The 23043-nt window shown below is 41.0% G+C and overlaps 1 protein-coding gene across 1 annotated transcript; it reads right to left on the reverse strand.

Annotated features, from left to right (window-relative positions):
- Window positions 1-10284: 10284 nt before the first annotated feature.
- Window positions 10285-21155, reverse strand: onecut2 (one cut homeobox 2). Its single transcript, XM_067258500.1, has 2 exons — window positions 20033-21155; window positions 10285-10571 (listed from the first exon to the last, which is right to left on the reverse strand). The coding sequence occupies exons 1-2, from the start codon at window positions 21153-21155 to the stop codon at window positions 10285-10287; spliced, it is 1410 nt and encodes a 469-aa protein (XP_067114601.1).
- Window positions 21156-23043: the final 1888 nt, after the last annotated feature.

Below are 23043 nucleotides of genomic sequence, written 5' to 3' on the forward strand. Positions count from 1 at the left end.
GCGCTAGATTAATTTCCCGTTTGTATTTAGATTTTTTTTTTGGGGCTCCCTGTGTAGACATGTACTACACAGGGAGCCCCAAAAAAAAAATCTAAATTCCTGGATATTAACAAATATAATGCCAGGCCTTTTTAAAGTCTCCCATCAAAGTAAATATCACCAACAGAAAGATGTGTATCCACATCAAGGCCAACGGCCTATCTGTACTGTTCTTGTGCTGTCTCCCAACCTCCTCCTGTCTCCCAACCTCCATCTTTTCTTTCTTCCCTGTTCTCCCCCCTCCCTCCCTCACCCTACCTTCCTTCTACTCCACCCACCCACCACCATCCCATTCCCTCCCCCATCATCCATCTACTCTCCTCTTTCCCACCTTCCCCCAGTCTTGCGCACCCCCCCCCCCCTCCCCGCCCCATCTTTCCCATCCTCCCCCACCGTGTCCCAATCACCTCCAGTGCTGTTGATTAAGCTGAGAGAGATTGGCTGTCCAGGACCCAATAACCCCTCAGAGTTTGGGCCCTGTGCTCCGTGCCACTGCTCTCCTCTCCTGGCTAGCCAGCATAGTGTGTGTGTGTGTGTGTTGATGGGAGGGAGGCGGGGGGGGGGGGGGGGAGAGAAGTGGTGAGATCCCGCTTGCTGCAACAGCGGGAGCCTCCTGGTAATTGAAAAGCCGGGGACGCCGGCCGCTCTCTCACCGTGTGACCTCTAATTGAGAGTCCTCCGATTGATTTCTTGAGCGTGAGAGAGGGGGAAAAAAAGAGTTGAGGGGGAGGCAGGAGGTAGATGGTCCAAAAGGGTTCGGCGGCGGGGGCATATGGCGGGGCTGCGGAGAGGCAGCGTGAAATGAGGGAACGAATGAGCGTCCGACCCAGGGCGGACGGGCTGAAGGTGGCGTCTGTGTGAACCGGCGGGAAGGCCGAGGGCAAAGAGGAGGAGGAGAGGGTCGCTGGAGAGAGGAGGAGGAAGAGGAGGAGAATGGTGGGAGGAGCCGGGTGTTTACTTGATTCGCCAGCCACGTTATTCAAACGTGTCAGCTTCTTTCCTTTCGTAAAAGTATCCTTGGAATGTGTTCCAAGGTCCAATAGGATGATCTCAGAAGACGTTTCCCATGCAACCAGTTTCTACGCAGCCACTTTGATCTTTGATGGGTACTGATATGAACACAACGACATGACTGTACAGGCTTCCAATTTGATAACTGAATAACTTAAATCTTTTTTTTTCTTTCATGCTAAACATTGTCTATGTACTTCGATCTGTCTTTGGAAATGTCTTTTGTGGTCACACCAATCGGATAGCTTTGTGAAGAAGCAAGAAGGTTGTAGTCATTACACTGAAAGACTTGAACGATGTGTTACAAACTCTGAATCTGAATATTTTGTAGTTGTACATATGCAAAAGTTCATTGAAATGTATTCTGTTTGAAAATGAATGTGTGATGCAAATGTGTTTGTTTCTGTGTCATTATTACTACAGTGTATCAGGTAGGGTGAGAGCAGTTGGCCCATTGCAGCTAATTCTTCAGTACCGGTCATCCACACCACTTGACCACTGACTGCTAACATTCTCTTGACTGTGTGTCTGGATTTAACTGAGTCTGGTCCACAAAGACATGATTTCCGTGGCACACCTTATCTCAGATCTGATTATCGGGTAATAGAAAGACAATGTCAACAGATAAGTTGAATGATAGATTTTGGCCAGGCAACCAAAAATAAAAAGGTATAGAAGGATATATATATATTTTTTTTTTATGTATGAAGTTGTTCCAGTTTTGGACTGACTGAAATATTGCTGGATTCGGTTGGTTAGTCTGAGGGATTAAAAAGTGGGGTTTGCCAGAGGCAAGACTTGCATTGTCAGATACAGAAGGTTGAACGACACAACAAAGCCTACTGACCTACCTATTGTCATACATTACATATTGTAAATAACACCTGGGCACAAGCATGTGTTGAGATGTCATTCAATTCGGGCGCAGAACTCCCCCGCACACTGGGCCGTGGTTTAAAATGTCCTCTTCTTTCCTTTGTCTACATCCTCAAAGGAAGACAGGAGGCAGAAGCTGTATGTGAATGAATCAAAGCCGTTTATTTGATATTAATAGCAGAATATACAGCACTACCATTTGATGATAGTGGGAATAAAAATCAAAACAGAGGTACCGGATCAAATGGAAGCATGATGCAGACAAAACACTAATGCGCGCAATGTAAAGCTTTTATGTTGAAACAGCAAATATAAACAGCACACACACACACAACTGAATCATCTTGAGATAGGACTGGGATGGCCTGCGAAGGTTTTAAAGTGCCCAATACATCAACAACTTGAACAATATTAAAAGCTCCAATGTATGCAGTCGTTGAAACATGAAACACTGATATAGATAGTTGTTATTTCGTTACCGTAACGTTTTTTTTTTTTACCTTTTCTTTTTTTTACACAGCTAATAATATTGCACAGATGAGAGGAGCAAATACTATTTTGAAGTCCTACCTGTTTGTAAGGTTCAAAGACAGTGCTTTAGGAGGAATCCAAACCCAATATGCATCAGGGCTTTTTTTCAAATTGAAATTAAACTACTGAAAGACATGCAAACATATATATGCAGTTATAATGAGCCATATCTCAGTTGTGTATTTATCAAACGAAAACCCCGTTGGGAAGGTTCTGTATCAGTGAACTTATAACCAGTCAAAGGAGCAAGAATATTAATATTTGATCTGTCACTGTATTGATTGTGATGTAAGCAACTATCAATGGAAAGACAACATAGTTTGATCTTGGAGACAGGCGTCCATCGACTAATGAGTGTTAAGGACTTTTTGTATGCTATCAGTGGCTCAATAAATGACAATGTGCCATATCTTTGTTTATGGCATGTTGTTGTCATTGTTGGTTTGTCACTATCTTTGACCTCTGCTTCCATTGACAGAAAGAATGATTCTCACATTACTCAATGACACAAACGTACAGTGAAAACGGGACCCAGAATCATAACAGCACATTAGAATGACAGTTACAGTGATGTTGGTGTGAGCTGTTGTTCTGTAGTAGATGTCTTAAGACCGACGACATTCTTGCCATGTCTTTTGGTCAAAAGGCTCAAATAAAACAAAGTCAAAATAAATGACTTCCTTCGAATGGTCTCCTCCTGTCTTCAACAAATATTAGCAGACAGTGCAAAATGACCAGAAGTCAAAATGTACATGACAAAAATGAAGCTCTGAAATACATTTTTTGGTGTTCAAGTCATGAAGACAAATCATATGAATAAAACCATGGTGATTCCTTTATTTTCCTGTACACATAGGGTGGCACAACAATAAATCAGTACCTCCTTAATTTTGTTCATTTAACTGCTTATTAACTGATTTCACAGCACAATGTATCAACTAGTTCCCCTTTGTGTTCCAACCAATGAAAATAAATGATTTTGGGGAAAAACATGTTTAAAAACGAACACAAAAAAAAAGGAGCTGGAAAATGTAATGAGCATCCTGGCTTCTTTGGTTAAACTTGATCTTTGGAGGACAGCTTTTGCGTAGAATATGAAACTAATCCCACAAACTCGGCTGTCACCTTGTCTTTGGCGCAAACAGTCCTTACAGTGAGCACATTTGGTTCAGTTTGGAGAACAGGAGAGGGTGAGATTGCAATTGCTCTGAAACTTAACTGTTCGGTGTTCTTACTTTTCGACTGTACTGAAAACGGAGCCCATGTGATTATCTACGTCGATGAACCGTTAACATAGCACACAACATGGGCATGCCGGTGTGAATGCGCAACTGACATGTTGCTTCTTTTCATGCAGTGTGCTAGAGCAGATATTGGGACACATCTTTCTCCTTTGACGGTGTATTTCAATTTGCAATCTGAGAGCAGAATCCCGTCACTCTAATCGTAACGGTGTTTTCAGACACAGGTTACTGTCACATGGTCAGTTTTATTTCCCAATCAGGTTGAGTGAAGATAAAAGAGGCATTGATTGTCAGGCACAGTACATTCTGTGACATCATCAATTTGAGGCTATTCTGTACTCACTAGAAAGGATATTGCGGTATTTCATGTCTGTGATAGGATTGACTTGGTCTACTGTGGTAGTTTGTTCACAGCTGTTATCAAACTAGACCACTTGAAAAGACCTCAAAACAAGTTTGAATATGTTCTGACGTCAATACGTTTTGTCACACTTTGAAACCAAAGACAGGAGCCCAAGGCTTGTGTCGACCACAAGCATAAACCCTGAACATTAACTTCTTAGCCAGTGTGTTATCTTTGTGTATAGCCAATGAGGGGGCAAATATATACAGACTCACAGAAACAATATCAGGCTGTCATGCAGAAACTAAGTCCATAGAGTGGAACGGATTCTGAAATTAAAGGTCATAATCACTCAGCATTACACGGCTAGCTAACTGTAAATATACTCATGCATAAAAATCTGGGCTCTATTACTGCTTGGCAGTTGTTCATTGAAATGCTACACCTTAACACAGAAATATGCAGGACAAAGATGAGGGGTAATTAATAAACATGGTTGGAAACTTAACAGAAGAACAGGTCTTTTTTCCACTGTCTGTAACATGTAAACTTTGGGCTCAATTTGCCACGATTCCCAATCCCAGTACCGTGAGGAACAGGAGCCCTCCAACAAAACCAGAGAAATAAAAACCTCAAACCACAAGAGATGAAATAAAATGGTTTACATTAACAAGAGAGCATAAGACAAGCATTTGTTTTTGGTAAGCGCACCTCTTCAACTATTACAAAAATCACAACTTAAAATGTATAAAGCTTTTTTTGTTTGTCTCGTAAAGTCACAGTTACCAAAAAAGAAGAGAAAGTGAATAATTTATTACATACGCTATAATAACATTACCCTAAACACTATTATCTATGAGGTATATCTGCGAAAATTTTGGTAAGGAAAGCACGGTCTGCGCTGCTGACATGCCACAATTTGTTCGTATTTTGTTTTTCTTATTTTTCTTATTTCGTTTAAAGCTTTGAAACCTTATGGTGGAGGGAGACTGTAAAGTAAAACAGCAATGGAAAAGCCTTTGGTATAACTCTTTGTTCTTTGCTTGATTGCATTGCAAAGCACCACAGAGCCAGACCCTAAACGTCCACTCGACATGGCGGCCGGCTAGACGCTGAGGTATTCACAGGAATAAAAAGTACAGAGAGGTCTAGACTTCGCTTTGGTTCAAGCAAGGCACTCGTCCCATGGTTATCTCATACTTTGCAACAAAAGCGCTCTCTACGTCTTTGTTTGAGCAGCCCCTTTTGGAAAAGCAATATAGGTCTAAGGCTGTCAAGGAATGGGGAGGTTCTGCTGTATTTTCATAACATTCCATGAGGCACACATCAATTGCAGCCACACTCACTTTCAAGTCTTATTTGCATATATTGATTTGTTGTAATATATGCTACATTGTACAGACTGCATGCATGAATGTGGCGACATTTAATGCCCTAGGTGCCTTGCTCTAGTTGACAGTAGGTTTAATATTCCCTCACTTCAGCACATATTACTTTTCCAAATAGGGGAGAATGATTAGTATAAGTTCCAAGGAGTATTCTAAAATCACTGTTTTAGTCAGTTTTGTCCCAATAATGCCATTTCCGGGGTTAATTGTGTTTCAGAGTTGAACCTCACCAGTCACTTTGATTTCTCTTGAGGTTTCTTTGGTTTGGTCTGCACAACTTTGCACTGAAACTTTTAGGCAGGAGTTGCAGGTTAAAATATACACAGTCCACATACTGTGTCGAAAGCCAATATTTGTGAATGCCCAAACTTCAGCAAGCCTGTAATCAAGCTAATAAGTGTTAATACCTGGTTAATTTTGGTTCAATCATTTATTTCACAATTTGCCTGGTTATGTTGCGTTACGTCCTGTGCTTATACAATGCTACTTGTATTGCCATCGGTCAATTGGCAAGTATTACATTAAAACAAATTGGAAAATGAAAATACATTTTTATATTCATATAAATGTTTCAATCAGTTTGGATTGACGTCACCAGCCCTTGTGCTGCTTTGAGGGTTTTAGTGCAAAGCAGTGTCATATCAGGGTTAAGGGGGGGTTGTGTGTCAACACTGTGTGTCAGCACACTTCTACCGTGATCTGGTGAGGGGCTTTCTGAAACACATGGCATTTAGCATCCATCCCAACATACCCCCTCTTCCCCCTTACACTTATTATCTGAGGGGAGGAGAGGGTGTCTCATTGAGAGAGGAAGAGGAAGAGAAAGAGAGAGAAAGGAGGGGAAAGAAGAAAAGAGATATTAAAATGACAGCATGGGCAAAGCGCAGACCGTACTAGAGAAAAAAATCTTTGGTATCTTTGGTTTCATCAACACGATTAAAATTACAAATGGAAAAGTCAGTGAGGTAGCCTCTTTGGTTCTCACTATAGAAATAGAAAGATTTTTTTTACACACACACAAGTCAGTCTCGGAAGCAGCTAGTTTTAAGGGAATCCTCTGTTTTCCTTCTACCAGTGAAACAATGACCAGCCTCTCAACGTTCCAGTTATCTTTGGTGAGTCTGCAACAATCTATATCAACGTGTGGCCCTTTCCAATCAAGTGTCACAAACATTAGTCTGAAATTCATTGCTTGTCCATTATGGGAAGCAGAATGCAAAGGTCTTGCAAAGAAAAACAAAAACAAAACGATAAATTAATAAATCACTGAAAAACAGATGCAGTGCTCATAATTTTTTCATAAACAGATTGTTTTCATTGGAAAGAATGTAGATGAAAAGAAAAGCATTGTAGGTAAGACAACTAGATTAGTTAGTATAGCGGCAACATTCAAATTACAACTTATCTGACAATTCTACATTTTGAAAACTTTGCTTTGTCAATAAATCTAGACAATTAAATACAACATTGGTTGCTTTTTAAAGTAAAGCTAACTAATAATAAATTAAACGGGACATAAGCACTGCATCTTTGATGCGCTAACATTTTTAAATACCCATAAATATTCATAAAAACAATTACATCTAATTAAATAGCATTAAATAATTAAGTAAAAAACTATGCTGTACGTGTTCTAACACACCTTATAAATAAATACATTTGACAGTAAGGAAAACAATGTAAACTTTGGCAAGCTAATCAGGGTAAAAGGGTTTGGAGGGAGATTTGGCAATTTAAATTAATTCTCAATTAAAACAAATATAAATTACATAAATAAAAATCATATATTGCAAAAAACCTAGCAAGGACAACTTAATTGTACATAGGCATTGGCAAACTTAAGTACTAAGACAAGCAATGAAAACCTCTTTGGATTTGATTTCATACCCACACATGTTCCTCAAGACCAGACTGCAGTGAGAATGGAAGTGGCCCCGACCTCCAACCCTCCACACCTGGGGCGGCAGGAGGGCTGGCCTGGTGGAGGATCTTTGGACTAGAAGTTTCCTCAGAGAGAAAACTAAAGGATAAAGCTATTCGACCGATATTTGAGCAGTTTCTCTTAACAGATGAACTTCTGTATCTGTTTTATTTTTGGTTTTGCTTACTGTGTATATGTGAAGTGGTGGTTTCCCCCCCAAAAGGACTGAAGTCATGTTGATGTGACTACAAACACCCAACCCCTTTGTTCCTAATGTGCACTCTCTCAAACATGGCAGCCATGATGACTCAGCTATGTGTCAGAGGAGCAGAGAAAATGTGATGACAGAGAGAGAAAGAGAGACAGGGGAGGATGGAGAAAGAGGGGGAGCGAGAGAGAAATAAACAAAGAGCGGTACAAGAGAGAGAAAGAGAGAGGCGTTAAGAGAAAGGTGAGGAGAGGGGCAAAGGTAAATGGAGGAAGAGAGAGGAGGATTAGCGTCACACATGATTTTCTTAGACACACATGAGGCTTAGGAAAGTGGCGGAGGGGATGTGCTATAGGACAATTATCTTTGGTATGTACTCAACTGTCACATGGTGTCAGAAAGTCGTATGCCATGTGTCAGGACCACAAGTATTATCTGGCATATATTCCTAAATGGAGAGTATGGAAAACTGAGGCAATCCATGTCCAGAAAAAAAATGGAGAAAGGTTTTGACTGAGCCACATGCTGCCATGATTGACACAGAGCTAACCCTTACAGTCATAGACGTGGGCACGACACATGCATATATACTGAACAGACGTTAAAACAGGGCCAGTATGGACATATGTAAATGTACTACACTGTATGGTGGTGTAATTGGGTGGGAAAAACGAAACTTGAGAGGGGCAAACTGCTGTTGGAATAATTATGAATCTTTGGTTTTGTAGCTGATGAGGTTTTCGTTGTTCTTTTCCATTTTCTTGAAAAACTGCATAGGCACACGTTAAAGACACTCTTCAACTTTGAGAGACACATTATTCTGCCTTAGGAAAGCAGCGGCCATTACGGCTCCGCCCCCACACGTGTTTAAACCCTTTTTCAGTCCCCAACCTGCTTCCCCTTAAAATGTCCTGACGCGTCAGACGGAGCAAAGCTACTTCTCCCGTTCCCCCCCCCCCGGAAGTCCTTTGCTCCGCCTTCCTCTTCCTCTTCTTTGCTCCACACTTTTTATAATTATCTTCCTCTTTAGAACAGTTTCAGTTGTAGAACAGTTAGGTGCAGAAAAAGTTTCTTTGGTTTCGATTTGTCAATAAATAGAAAAAGTCTCAAGTGTCCATTTATCATTCGTAAAGCCTTTGGCTCGCTTCTATATCATGAAAACCTGTGTTTCGAGGAGAAGGAGCTGCTTACTGGCATGTTTGCTTTGGTTTGGTTGCTTTGATCGCAGGATGCAATGATTCAATTCTGCTGACCTATGGCGTTAACTAGGGCGGGAGGGGGGGGTGTATATTGTATTTACATAATGAATAGTTGATGATTGCTGTTGTTTTCAATGGAATCAAGGACACAGTCGTGTATAAGCGATGGTGTACCATGTGAACGGGTGCTCCACAGCTGACGGGACACATGCAGAGCCCTCCTGGTCGTTAGCCAGGCAGGGTTGCGTGACGCCTGGGATGCAGGAAACCCATTTCTCGTATTGGCCTTTGAACCTTGGGAAGAGATGGAACTGACAGGCATCATCTTTGAGATTGTCCTCTTTTTCTATTACAAAGGCCCTGATCGGCCATGCCAGTTCATCTCCCATGGGATTCAATACAGCCGCTGGCTAAGGATTCCTACTATAATAGGAAAGCCAAGTTGAGTCTAGAATGGAGCTGTCAGTTCTAAAATAGAGCTAATCGCATGAATAAAGCTAGGTTAATACCTTTGGTTTTGTCCGAAACTCAGTTATACAAAAGATCTGTTGGGAGATGACTCTGAGGGTGCAGAGGACCTGTAGGGTGCGTGTGTGTGCTGGTTGTGTACGTGTAAAGGTGTGTGTGTGTTTTGCTGTAATTGACGGATTATACTACTGTGTGTGTGAGTGAGTATGTTAGTGGGTGTTCTTCAACCGCTTTTTAGAAATGGCATCCTGAGTTTTCTAATGTGTGAAGAACGTTCCGTGTGGTGCAGACCAAAGTTCTATTGCAAAGAAAATGTGCTTTAAGATTGTGCTCACATACTTAGCAGACCTCTAATTTTGAGAAGATTCTATTTGTAGTAGTCCATCTTGCACTGTAAAGAATCAATGTATGTGTGTGCGGATGTGGGTCTGTTGAGAATGTGTATGTGTGCAGAGTATGTATGTCTCGGTATGTGTGCTTGTGCTTGCATATTTGCCATTTCCCGGCTGTGATTCACTGTCACTTTCCCTTCTTAAAAAACTGTTGAATTGTTGAGGTCATCCCTAAAGGGTTGATCCCTATCTACACTACACTCTTGGAAATATATTTAGGAGCCAAATACATTTTTGAATAACTAAATTACTCTAGGAGATACTGGGTCATTCTATGCTTTCCATAATCAATTTGGTCAAATATTGCATATCTTAGGTCTTTGGGTTTATCTTTGCTTGTGGTGGGCACCTCAAAGTGGAGGGTCATTGAGGCAGTGTACAGACAGGGGATAGCCTTAAGCTTCATCAACGCATGGTTTCTAATGGACTTGATATCATTTTGCTATACAGTATGTTTGCCAGTAAACAACCCCCTTTCCTTTTCTCATCCTCAAAAAGTAAAATGTAAAAAGTTTGGTTTTCCAGTGGCGCGCCCCACCTGGGTACACTGACCGTCGCCCCCCCCCCCCCCCCCCCTAACCCTAGTCCCCCACCCATATGTCCCTACACCACCCCTTCCCACCCATCCCCCCCCAACCCCCCCCCCCCCCCCCCCCCCCCCCCATCACGCTTTGGTACAAGTGCTGGAGGATGAGGAGCCCCCTCCGGGACTTCCCTCATCCATCCATTTGTCCAGGCTGCGCCTGCGGGCGTTCATGAAGAAATTGCTAACAGTGGTGAGTTCCAGTCCCAGCTGCTGGGAGATGGTCAGCTGCATCTCCTTGGACGGACGCTTGTTCTCCTTGAAGATGGCCAGCAGGGTGCGACGCTGCAGGTCAGTAAAAACCAGGCGGGATTTCTTTGGTGTATTGCTCCTTTCCTTGCTTGGGTCTTGTTCTTTTCTTTTGCACGCTTCGGAGGCGGGGATGGATGGACGCGGAGAAGGAAGGGAGACATGAAAACAAGGGAATAGGTTAGCAGATACACTTTGAAGTCGTCTCAGACAGAGGATGCAAGAGGATGTGCAAAGGCAGTGTTCGACATTTAGCACATTTTGACTGACAAGGAATGGACTTAACTCAAAGGATGGATAGTGTCAATAAAATATTGCTTTTGAAGACGGTAGTCTTTTGTGCAATCAATTGGTGTCAATTCGATAAACAATGTTGTTGCATACATTTATCTTGGTTTTTGTATGAGTGTGTTTTATCTCTTTGTATCATGTGTCAAATGCATGGTTTTGTCAACATTTATCAAACGTTCCATCAAGATCAGTTTAACTGACTTACCATCAGAAGGCCAAACATTAAATGAACTTCCCTGGTAAAACTATGGTTAGATGTAAAAACTAATAAATATAAACAATTGCTTTGTCACTAGCCTATAATTAAGAAAACATATATTTAACCAGTTTTTGCCCCTATCACTTCCACCTGTGTCCAGATAACAGATTGTTTGTAGTTTGGAGTCTGAAGAATGCCTTAAACGATATCTTCAATATGATAGTTTCTGTGTTCAGTTAATTTGTTTTAAACTATTAGGCCTATATGTCAGCCATTTTGTGAGTGCACATCTGCGTAGAATTCTGGTAGGGTTGTGAGCGCCTTTAATAAGAGAACAGATATGCTGACCACAGTGGATGTTGTCAATAATAAACATATTGAATCTTTAGCAAAAAAAACGTCTGCCATGCATTTTTGACCTTTGGCAAGCAAACACATGCACACCAAACCCCCCCCTTCAAGTGAACAAACCTTGAAAAAAACTAAACAAATACAAACTACGTTTAGCCGCTCACCACAGAAAACGTAGTTTGACTTTAATCTATATCTTTTAATCTATATCTCTATATGAACAAAATAATAAACGAAACCCATACAAGCTGAAAGAAAAGTTAAATATATATATAAAAAAGAAGAAAGCTTGGACGTGTTTGGCGCAGCACCTATTGCACTCAACATGGGCCAGGGCGGAGGTTTGATTTGATTACCTCCCTGAATTAAGTATGCACAACTGAGACCCGGGGAGATCGATATGAATCAGGTTAAGAACTCCATTGAGTACCAAACTATTATGTAAGGGGAAACTATCCAAGAGAATGAGTGTAAATAAACACAACGGTTTGTATCCCACGATCTCCTTTCTGTATAGCGATACAACACGCGGCAATAGTACAACGAACCCAAGTGAGTAAGAGTAGAGAGTTGTTTTCTCATGCGAACTGAAACATATCACATAGGCCACACATCATAAGTCGACATGGGTTTCTCCTCAGGAACAGCGGGAGGAAATGTCATCCCTTTTAATAAATGCATATCGTCACAGGGAACCATTCAGTATCACCCACAGCTCCTGCATGTCTGAAAATATTGGACCCGATATTTGGACCCGCGGAAGACTCGAGTCAGATGTGGGATAGGTCTGTTTATCCCTTGTAGCTACCTTTCGGGGATGCTAAAACCGGTGTGCAGACGCCCATGTGCAAGCAAATGTCCACGTTCGGCCATTATGTAATTTATGAGGCTGATACATGATGATGAGCCATGCTGTTCATGCAATGCAATTAGTGGCCTTGAACTGAGAATATTGAGACCCAGTGACAATAAATGCCATACGTTCATATAGACGTCACTCTACAGGACAATACGCTACAAAGAAAACCACAATAATTTCAAAACCAAAGCTTTGACAAAGGACTGATACACACACCCATCCATCACAACATGGGCTTGTCTGAGAAGATTAAATTGATCACCAGTTTTTGTACCAGAAGGTGGCAGTGTTCGCTGACAAAAAAACATTGTAAATCCTAGCTCGTCTTGTCTGCATTGAACAACTGACCTCACCCAAACCGACCACTTACGATTATAAATACCCCGAGTAAAAATATTTTATTTAATATTAGCCTAGATGATTTCTCTTAACATTAATAATTTAGAAGTGATAGTGTAGGCCTATATGCATATAGGATCAATAAACAATATATTTTGTAGTGATTGTAAAATGTAAAAACAAAATATGGTGGACGATAAACCTTCTAGCTAACGGAGTTACTAAAAACACAGTATGAGATAGGCCTATGACACTTTGTGAGGTTGGAGTTAGTCAAGTAAAATATAGACTTGACAGGTGTTCTGTCGATTTGTTCCAAATACATAAATGGAAATTGGCCTGCTAAACTCCCTGTTGCAACATTGTTTATCCACAACACATGCCATTTACAGGCGTGAAATGTTTTGCCATAAATGTTTTTACAATGATATTCCACAACTAAATAAGAATAACCTAGGCAATAGTCCTAGTTATCCTATTATAACTATGCAAAATTAATAATTTCACAATTATCTTTCCATTTTATCAACGGAATGTTGAATTGTAGCCCATACCATTTACAGTCCTAAACTAACCGAGGCCTAAGATATGTGATTAAAGATGTAGTTTGTAAACTAACATCTTAAATTAAAAAGCGGACGACAGCAATTTTTTCTCCAAATGGCCTATACAGGCCTAATGTATAATGTAATGCTTTTTCAACAGTAGCCAAAAGAAATGGGTTAGCAACTGACGCGACCAAAAAGTGCATACACGTAGGCTATAAGGAGAAATCTACCCCGTCAATACAAACCCACGCTCGAGTGATTCAATCAAAGTTTTTTACACAGTAGGATCAGAAACGCAATTACATTATTCAAATGGGCCTACCGTTTCCAGTAGAGTGGGAAAGGGGAGTTAACTTTGGGGATTTCTTGAAGGATAAGGTTCAATCAATTGGATCGATAAGGTAGGCTTCCCTAGTCTTTCATCAAGCGGATAACAACTCCTCCTCATGGTGGTTTATCGTTCCTATTTGGCACATGTAACCTATCAATGTGTTGTGCGTCTCCCATAACCGCACACAGTAAGATGAGCACATTGGGAGGTTCATCTGAACGCATGAGCTGTCATCGTTGTCAGATTTGACGGTCCCGGTTTTTAGCTTATTAGACCAGACTTGAATTTGATCAATTTATTTTTCTCGGTGTTGCATATCAAGAAGTAGCTATACCATAGTTTATAATTATAGCTCGGCCACGGAACGCCCGTCCTCATCTCAATTCTGCATGTCACACTGACTTGTCAACCCAAGAGAAATAGTTTATTTCGAAATCAAAATATCTGATGCCCTTTCCTGTATATTTTATTTAATAATATTCGCTTTATAATTTGTTTTCTGTAACTTTATATGCTTGTCCGTGTACATTATTTATTCGTGATGAGTTTCTTGTTTTATGAAAAGGGTTGGTTTTCTCAGTGATTTACAGAATGCCGACATAACATTGATTCGAGTTTGACAGTGTCGCAACATAACTTCATAGAAAAACTAAAATCACACAAAATAAAGAAGAATCACACGGCAAATTCGTTTAAATGCCAGGGAATATTTTCTGGAAACATTCAGTGGGAAATTCCAAATATAAATAGGCCTACACAAGAAACTGCATGCTAAATTAAATTTTGAAATCATAGTAACTGATAGGCCTCATGGTCTAAAGTATTACATTTCTACAAATTAGACATGGTCTTATTTCACTGTAAAAAGACAACAATCCTCGTGATATCTATGCAACATTTGCAACATTACTTTAGGAGTGCATCACTGAAACCTATATGCTAGTAACTTACATTGGAACATTTTGGAGTTGCATTGTTAACATTGTGTTGCATGTTGCAGGAGATTGAAGAAACCGAAGACAGACTGCAGCGCGCAGCCTCAAATCGCATCTAACATACTAGATTCCTATGTCAGTATTCGATCCAAGATTTTCGCAGCACACAGAATCTATTAACAAATGTATTTGCAACTCAAACAGGAAATAAAGAGTCTATACACTCCTTTTGTTAATCCTTACTTTTTTTAAACTTGTAAATGCAAGTGATAAAGAAAGGACATGCATTCAACTGTTTACACCCTTGTAAACATGCTGTTTAAAGCAAAACAGGTCTAAGGAGTGGTGCTCTGTAGGAGAGAGAAAAGCGTGTCTCCTCTGCTTGCTCTCCACTTCAAATGGTTTCACTTTACCTAGCATTAAGAGAGCCCTGGTCAGCAAAGTGATTATAGGCTATCATGGCTGGCCAAGTGGAGAGAAATGAGCCCTAACCACTCTTTCAGCCTTACTGACCATCATACATTTGACCTTGCATTGCTGAAGTTACTTCAAAACGACCATCATAGCTTTGTATCTTTCACTGATATATACGAATAGAAAATGTGTTTTGATTGTTCTCAGATAAACTGAAAGGTTGGGGCGAGACATGAGTGACGCGAGGGCAGGGCTTTGTAGAGATCAATACTTCTCTAAACTCAAGCTGTAATGAAACTCCCCCTTTTCTCACAGACGTGTATGCCAGCCAGTTAGTCAGCCAAACATATTTCTACATTATACAGTATACCTTTTACTAAGGGATTGACAATCACACACGACTATGAGACCGAATCCACAGCTCTATCTCTTCAGGGTGCAGGTTGTGTGCAGAATGCTTCTTTACACAAAGAGCTCTCTGGCTTTGCAGATATCTGTGTGTTGCTCTGCATGCCTTTGAAAAAGTGTTGGTGCGATACAGGAGGTGTAAAACAAGATATTATGCTTTGTGTCTGTAGTCAGCTAATGTAAGTGTCTGAGGCCCAAATCACTTCTACAACCAATCCCAAACATGCTAACATCTTTTGTTAGTTCTTTTTCTTTCTTTAGTTACTCTGACATCGTTGCATCTTTATCCACATCTAGACACAGACCTGATAGACTGCATCCCTCTCTCTTTCTGTCTCTCTCTCTCTCCCTCTCTCTATGTTTCTCAAACAGCACACACACACAAAGAAATAAAGAACGCTACATAGATAAAAAGATAGGTATAAAGATAAATAGATAGATATTGTCCTCTAATCACACGTGACAGTGGGAGCATGGCTGGGCTATCTGGGAATCACAGTATCCACAGTAGTGATGACATCAGGTGTCCAAAGGTTTGTCTGTAGCCAGACTTCTTTATCAGACCTGCCAAACGACCAATCAGAGCTTTCGTTGACTTAGTCATGTCACCTTGTTAATGAGAATACTGCCTCTGAGGGGTTTGATTCAATAATATTCCATCTTAAATGATTCTATATGCTCAACTTAAAGCCTCATGGGCATAATGGGAAAACAAAGACAAAATCAATCCATTATTTTCATAAACTGTAAAAAACATGTTCCGCTCTGCCTGACAAGTCAGAAAAACAACAACTAGACTGAACAGTTTAAAGAATGGACTGATTTGATATACAGTACATCAAACATTATACAACTCTTACTACAAATCCCTGTATAGTAGTTTGGGTTTAATGTTTCTGCTTCTCTAATGGAGACTGTGGCGATTGTAGGTGTTTTGGGGTTTTGAAAAAGAAAGGATCTTTGCCCTTTACTCTAGCTAGTATTGACAGTAACCTGCATGACAAGATGAGTCAGAGATTATGTGTTTGGTCAGGCCAGCGAGATAATCTTACTGGGAGTGTTTCAACTCAGAGAAATTACATTCTTTCTGTTGTTATCTTTGCATGCTTTGAGAAACACCAGTGAACAAAGCCTGCCGATGTAAATACTTTGTAAAAACAGGTCCCAATGACAAATCTAAGGGATGATTCTCAAGAAACTGTCCATATTAAATCACGCATAAAAATCTGTCTCCAGAGCCTAGATTATGTTTTCTACAATCTCCTTCAAGCACTTTGCCTTCCACAGACTTTAAATCCCTATTTGTTAAAGACGTTCTTCCTAAATTTAATTTTTTTAATCCAATACTAAATTTAATCCAATATTTGACATATTATCTATCTAATAAATCCAATTATCCAGGACAAACAATTAAGGGAGGACTGCCACACTGGTCTCGTGGCGTTTCTATATGCAACGACACCTATGTTTAAAAACATAATGCATCACAAAATATTTTGACACACCATATTAGGTCCCTGGTGTGCACAGTCTGTGTGACTCTCAATGTGTGACACTCAATGGCACGACATTCATGACATGATCTAGCTCATGAATAAAGGCAGGCTTACTTAAAAGGATTCTCCTCTATTTTAGGTCACAACAATATTACAATTGCATGTTAAGCTTTACTAGGGAGGCAACCGGTTCTGACACAGAAGCAATTGTGTGTGTATTGATATGTCTCTTTATATCAACATATATGCACAAACTCCATTTATGTCCCTGTCTGACCAAGTTCTCTGATACTTATGTAAATGTCATGTGCAAGCCTAAAGTGTATGCACATTAATGAACATGGAAATGTGGTAGTTTGTATGTCTTGAGAAGATGGTTTCTTTCTCCCTGTTTCTCTTCTAGCCTATCATTCTTTCTCTCTCTCTCTCTCTCTCTCTCTCTCTCTCTCTCTCTCTCTCTCTCTCTCTCTCTCTCTCTCTCTCTCTCTCTCACTCTCTCTCTCTCTCTCTCTCTGCACTGTCAGTGGCAAGAGAAACAGAAATGTCCCAGAATAGGTTTGACACGGGCTTTGTTGTGAAGCTCAGTGCTGGGAAGATATCTCCGCCGTCAGCTTTCCTGGAACAAGCCAGGATCGGGTTCCAAATCAATGCGATCTGGGTCCACACGTTTATGTTATTGTTGCAAGCATTAATGCCCTTTTAATCTTCAAGAGATTATCGCCATCGATCCACATCCATACTGCTTCACACAGATTTGTTTGAAAAAGTGACATAACCACACGACTGAAAGACAGGAGACAATAAACAAATCGTGTTTCCCGTGTGTTCACTGTACAATCCCTGCCCGGAGTGCTACTTTTTAAGAATTCCCTGTGTTTGTGCGTTTGTACAAATTTACTGTTAACCTATTTCAAACACGCTAACTCTAATTGTATAATTATTCTATTCTATAATCTATTCAATAAGTGTAATTCTATACACACCAAATAACCTCATTTTGAATCTTTGTCATATTCTCAGGCGTATTTGTAGGCGTCATTTCGAAGTTAAACCACATTATCCAGTGAACCATACCACAGAAATTAACACACCCACCTGAGCGAAGGGTGCGTTCATTTGTTGTCATGAAGTGAGTCTGTTCTTGGTTTACCGACATTTTGAATTAGTTTGGGTTTACATACTGGTGGCATCCAGGACTATGCTTACCAGTTGTAGGCTATTATTCAGTCTAATTGTGGCGCCATGCTTGTCCCCGCTTATTATATATTTGATTATTTCAGCTGATGTGAGCCGCATATGAATTATTTGGTGTAATGGGGAATGCACTCAGACCCTGAGGTGGCAGGTCAGTCTGATTGCATGCAGTGATGGTGCAGGTGGAATAACCTTAAGTCAAGCGTCACGTTTGATTTGACCAGACTAATAAAGACGAGACAAGGCCATTTTCCCATTTCAAACCGTGCAGAAAAAGGGACCAATTTTCACAGGGCCACATTGCAAGAATAACATAATACGCAGTCTAGATAACCTAGGCTACATGATTACAATCTGAGAGTCCGCAATTCTACACTCTACATGTTGGAAATGTAATTTAGGGGAGTGATATAATAAAAAAATATTCATGTTATCTATTTTTCCCTAGTTTACAAATGTTTTCCGCGGACTTAAACGACGAACAAATGCCTGCTGCACATTTTGCCTGGTTAACCCAAGACAAGGTGACGTTTTGTGCCCGAGCCTGTCGGTCACGCCGAGATTTTCTATCAATAATTCATTGAGCCGCTGCAGCTTCTGTTCTTCTTTTCGATTCCCCTGCCTCGAGCAGATCACATAATACCTCTCCCCCACCCCCCACCCCCAACCCCTGGCCTCAGAGTTTACCGCCATCTGTAAACCAGTGGTGCTGCGGGGAAGTCTGTAACGCCTTTCTTTCGAATGGTAGGCTACACTCCGTTTTCATTCATAGATAGCCTATGTTGAAAAAACGTTGTTGACAATAGTTCCACAACAAAACGTTAATAAGCACATAAAGATGGCTGTGTACGTTCGTCAGTCCTGAAATTCTACTGCTCAGTAAAGACGCTGACCACAAGACTTGACTCCTTGCAATAGGCCTACAGTCCCACATAACCCTTTCAACTGAATAATTTAAATGTAATTTTCAAATAACATATCAAATTGAAGCCCCAAAAATCAATAGGTCTCAATACAAAATCTATGATCAATGATAATATAGCCTATATAGTCTATAGGCTACCTTACTATTTTCATTTAGAAAATGTTTTATGTTCCTTAGGCAAAAGAAAATTAGGTTTAAAAAATTGACAAAAAAGTAAATCTCCATAATTTTCTAAATTAATTTAGCCACAATATTTCGCCACCTACAATACCTCTGATTTAGTTCGTTGAATGCTACGTTTAATATATCTACTAATGAGTCATCGAAATGTCTAGGCTGTCTAGGCTATTAAATAGCATCAATAGGCCTATATTTACATGCTAGCCTATATGGAGTCAGTTGCCCATTTTAAACGGCACTTTTCTGGATTGTTTGAATGGCAACTGAAAGACTAGAGGGCAAAAAATGACAGAATTCACGAGCAAAATCAACCCACAAAGGCAGTAAACTACAGCGAGGTTATTTTTTTCCTTTGCCGAACAATAGAAAGCTGGTCATGGCTTAAATACATGTTATCGCTAGAGGGGGCAACAGCCTCAGTAAAGGGCGCGCACAGCCTACATGCCGCCTGTTTATCTCGTTTTCAATGCATCTCATGCTTTGAAATGTTCATGCTCATCACAACAACGACCCCGAATTCATTGCAGCCAAAGTGTTTATTTGTCTCAAATTCAACCCACACGCGGCTATAAGTCTCGCATCCAATAGTCTTCCTTACATGCAGCTGTGTAGTAACCAGCAACGTTCCATTCATTTGTTTCTGAAACCTAATAATAACATCCACTGAAAAACAATAATTCTATGTTCGTGAACTATTTCAGAGGCGGATCAAACAGAGGAACCATGCTCTTTCAATCATTTTTAAGAAGGCATTACACATGCTTAAAAAAGTGAAAATACATAGCCGCACTGGACATTTCACAACAACTTGCTCTTCACTAAAAGGGTGTTCCGATTTAAATGGATTTAAAATAGGCAGTTGTGCACAAATAATAATAACATATGTCACTACAGAATAATGAAATGGGTTGGAGAGGAAAATCCTTTGACCTTGTCATTGATATTGATCGTAATTATTGATCAATAATAATACTACTGTAATTCAAAATAAATTTCACTCATCTCGATCCGAGCGTGTGATGTAGGATAATGAACTCTGTTTTAGTGGAGAGTATTCGAGCAGAGGCAACCAGCAGAGGAGTATTTTTTATTGAAGATACCTTGTCTTACCTGCAAGCCGTAGGGCCGACATCCTCTGAAACTCGGGTTCCTGCAGCCATTTCCACATCCTCCTAAAGGTCTCCCGTCCAGATTTAAGTTTACTCCAAGGTTTGGGGTTCCTTAATAGGTCAGAAAGGGTACCTTGCGAACGACACAGCACCCTCTGAGCGAATATAGCCTGTGGGATGCTATACCGCTTCAATTCAGCCGTGATTCTTTGTGCCACTTCTTTGGTGTTGATCTCTTCAAGCTGCCCCGAGTTGTTACCTTGTGTTCCAGAGGAGGAGGGCGGTCTTTCTCGGTTGGAAGCCAACACAGGCCCGTGGGATTGAGGGTGGCCCGGGTGTCCAGTGTGGTGCATCCCGTTTAAATGTGGCATCATACCTGCCGTGGGGCCACCGAGGCCTCGAGAGAGGTGTTGATCCCCTCTGGCCAGCATGGCAGTGTGGGCATCAAAGTTGGAACTAAGCATCTTGTCATGCCCATGTGTGCCATAGTTGTGGAGGCTCTGCTGGGTGTTATGAATGGAGCCCAAACCATTGCCAAGGGGGCTGCTGGCCAGGGGGGATAAACTTTGACCCATCCCGGTCATGTCCTTATGATAGGGATTGTAGAGGTTGTTCATTGCTGGTAACCCTCTTTCGTCCCGCATCAGCGTAAAACTCCCGCTTACGTTCCCAGAGAGACGTTGGTGGTGGTGATGGTGGTGATGGTGGTGCGGATGGTGGAATTTGTCCGAAACCGTTGAGATGGGGGGTAAGGGTTGAAGTGGAGTTAAAGTGGTGTATGTGCCGCTCATGCCCATCCCGGGTGGGGATGTATCGCACGGCATGCTCATTGCGTGATGGAGCGGGAGAGACAATTCTGGTCGGTACTCCCCGGCTCCATCCAGAATCGTTGCCATGCTGGACACCATCGCGGAACGCGACGATGCCGCAGCCAAATCCTGATGTATCCGCAAAGAAGCCCCTGTGTTCCGATTGTGATGGGGGCTATGACTGTTCATCAAATCCTGGTCATGGCTTACTCCGCCATGCAGATTGCCAATGTTGTCCATTGTCATCTCTGGGTTCATGGCGTAAGCATCCAGATCCTTGGCCAGGCATCGATAGGCGTTATAGGCAGTCTTCATTCAGTCCATTGATCTATTTAATGTTTTGTGCCGGGGTGGGTATTTCCTTTGGTTTTCTAAGGCCTCTCGGGTTTTTTTTTTTATAAAAAAATTTACCGATCTCTATCAGACGGGCCAGTGCTGATTCTCCCCATGTCCGAGCCCTCTCCTCCTCCTACGTATTCTGTTTAGGCAGCTGGAGCTGTCCAGGGTGGGCTTGCTGAACGGTCACCCTAACTCACTGGCAGGGGCGTGGACTACTCTGTCACGAGCGTTCGATCTGACCACTCACGTTCGGTCTTTGGCTGGGAGGATCAGGATTGATTGGCTGGTATCCTTAACCGTGTTTACTGGTTCGAGAACCCATGAGTTTAAATGTTTGGTTGAGATTTATACGCATCTCTTTCATCTGGAGTGTAGCCTATGTCAGAAAGTCTGTATCTCTTCTTAACTCTTTGTAACCCTTTACTATCCTGAAACTTAGGTTTTTGTTGCATTTAAGGTTGTATACCTCCAATTGGTATTCACAGTCCAACCAAATACATACTACCCTGTACAACTAAACATTTAATAGTGACATTTTATTATATAGATACGTTGGCTAACCACATTTTAATTTAATGACATTAGGTCTAAATAATATTTGGAAGATATATCTCTCTCTATTTCTCTCTCTGTTTCTCTGTCTCTCATTTGTATTTTCACTCTCTTTATCTCTCTGTTTTTTACTTCACAGACTATTCTCATGCCCGAATGCACGCACCCCCCCCCCCCCCACACTCATGTTAACATGACTGTTATCAAATCACATGCCCCATCTTTCTCCCTGTTTAGGCTACTATATATCGCTCGCTCTCTCTCTCTCTCTCTCTCTCTCTCTCTCTCTCTCTCTCTCTCTCTCTCTCTCTCTCTCTCTCTCTCTCTCTCTCTCTCTCTCTCTCTCTCTTACACACACATACACACACACACACACATGTTGTAATAGTTTGATTTGTTTACCATTAATCAGCCCCCCCCCCCCCCCACCACCACCACCACCACCCCTTGTTTTGGTGCATACAAAGATCGAGTTTTAGTGGGCAGTGAGTCCAATCGTAAAACAAATAGTATTTGAGGAAATCAGACTTTAAACTTGTAGCCCCCATCATGGTAATTGTGTCGTCGATGCAAGGCAAGCAAAGATGAAGCCCAGCAGGTACAATATACTGTTCATTCCAATTTGTGGTCTCGTCTGCTGCCAGCTGAAAGTTTTGGAAGAGGCCCTTGCTATAAGGGACCCCCCGCTCCTCCTTTGACAGCTGATCAAAAGAAAAATAGGTCACGCTTTTCAGACTTCTGTCCCTTCGTCCTTAATTACAGTGTCTTTAAACAAAAGCAACATCTGCGCAACCTCCGAACAAAATAGCCTCCAAAAGCAACTGGCATCCCAGAAATCTGTTACCTAAAGCTGTTTAAACCAAATGTGACCAATTATGTTTCTTTTTGTCTCATCTTAATCCAATAAGAATGTCTCATCTCTCCAACTCCTACGTTCCTAACTATTTACAAAGGTACTCATAGTATAATAGACTTTTAATATATTTTCATATAGATGACAGGAACTATTTGAAACGGAGCTATGTTGGCATATCAATTTACAAATCGGTCGGAAATAAGTTTACCTGAATACGTTACTGTTTTTAACAGTGCATAGCCTTTCATATTTCATAAAGAAAAACCGAAGGATAATTCAAATAGAAAATAAATATCTATTAGCCTCGTCATTTTTTTCCAATGAAGAGGTTTAGATTTGGAGTCAAACTCTTGTGAGGTAGCCTATAAAGGCAAGCAAGGACGGTGTGTGCAGGGCAGAAAGATAGTTAAATCTGTCACAGGACAATTGTTGCTAGATAGACATCACGTGTATTCA

The sequence above is a fragment of the Osmerus mordax genome, chromosome 20, assembly GCF_038355195.1.
Source record: "Osmerus mordax isolate fOsmMor3 chromosome 20, fOsmMor3.pri, whole genome shotgun sequence".
Taxonomy (NCBI): Eukaryota; Metazoa; Chordata; class Actinopteri; order Osmeriformes; family Osmeridae; genus Osmerus; species Osmerus mordax.

Coding starts and splice junctions, on each gene's coding strand:
- onecut2 (XM_067258500.1), bottom strand. CDS start 21,155: ATGAAGACTGCCTATAACGCCTATCGATGCCTGGCCAAGGATCTGGAT. Junction 10,572..20,032: donor GTCGGCCCTACGGCTTGCAG/GTAAGACAAGGT, acceptor CCGCCTCCGAAG/CGTGCAAAAGAAAAGAACAA.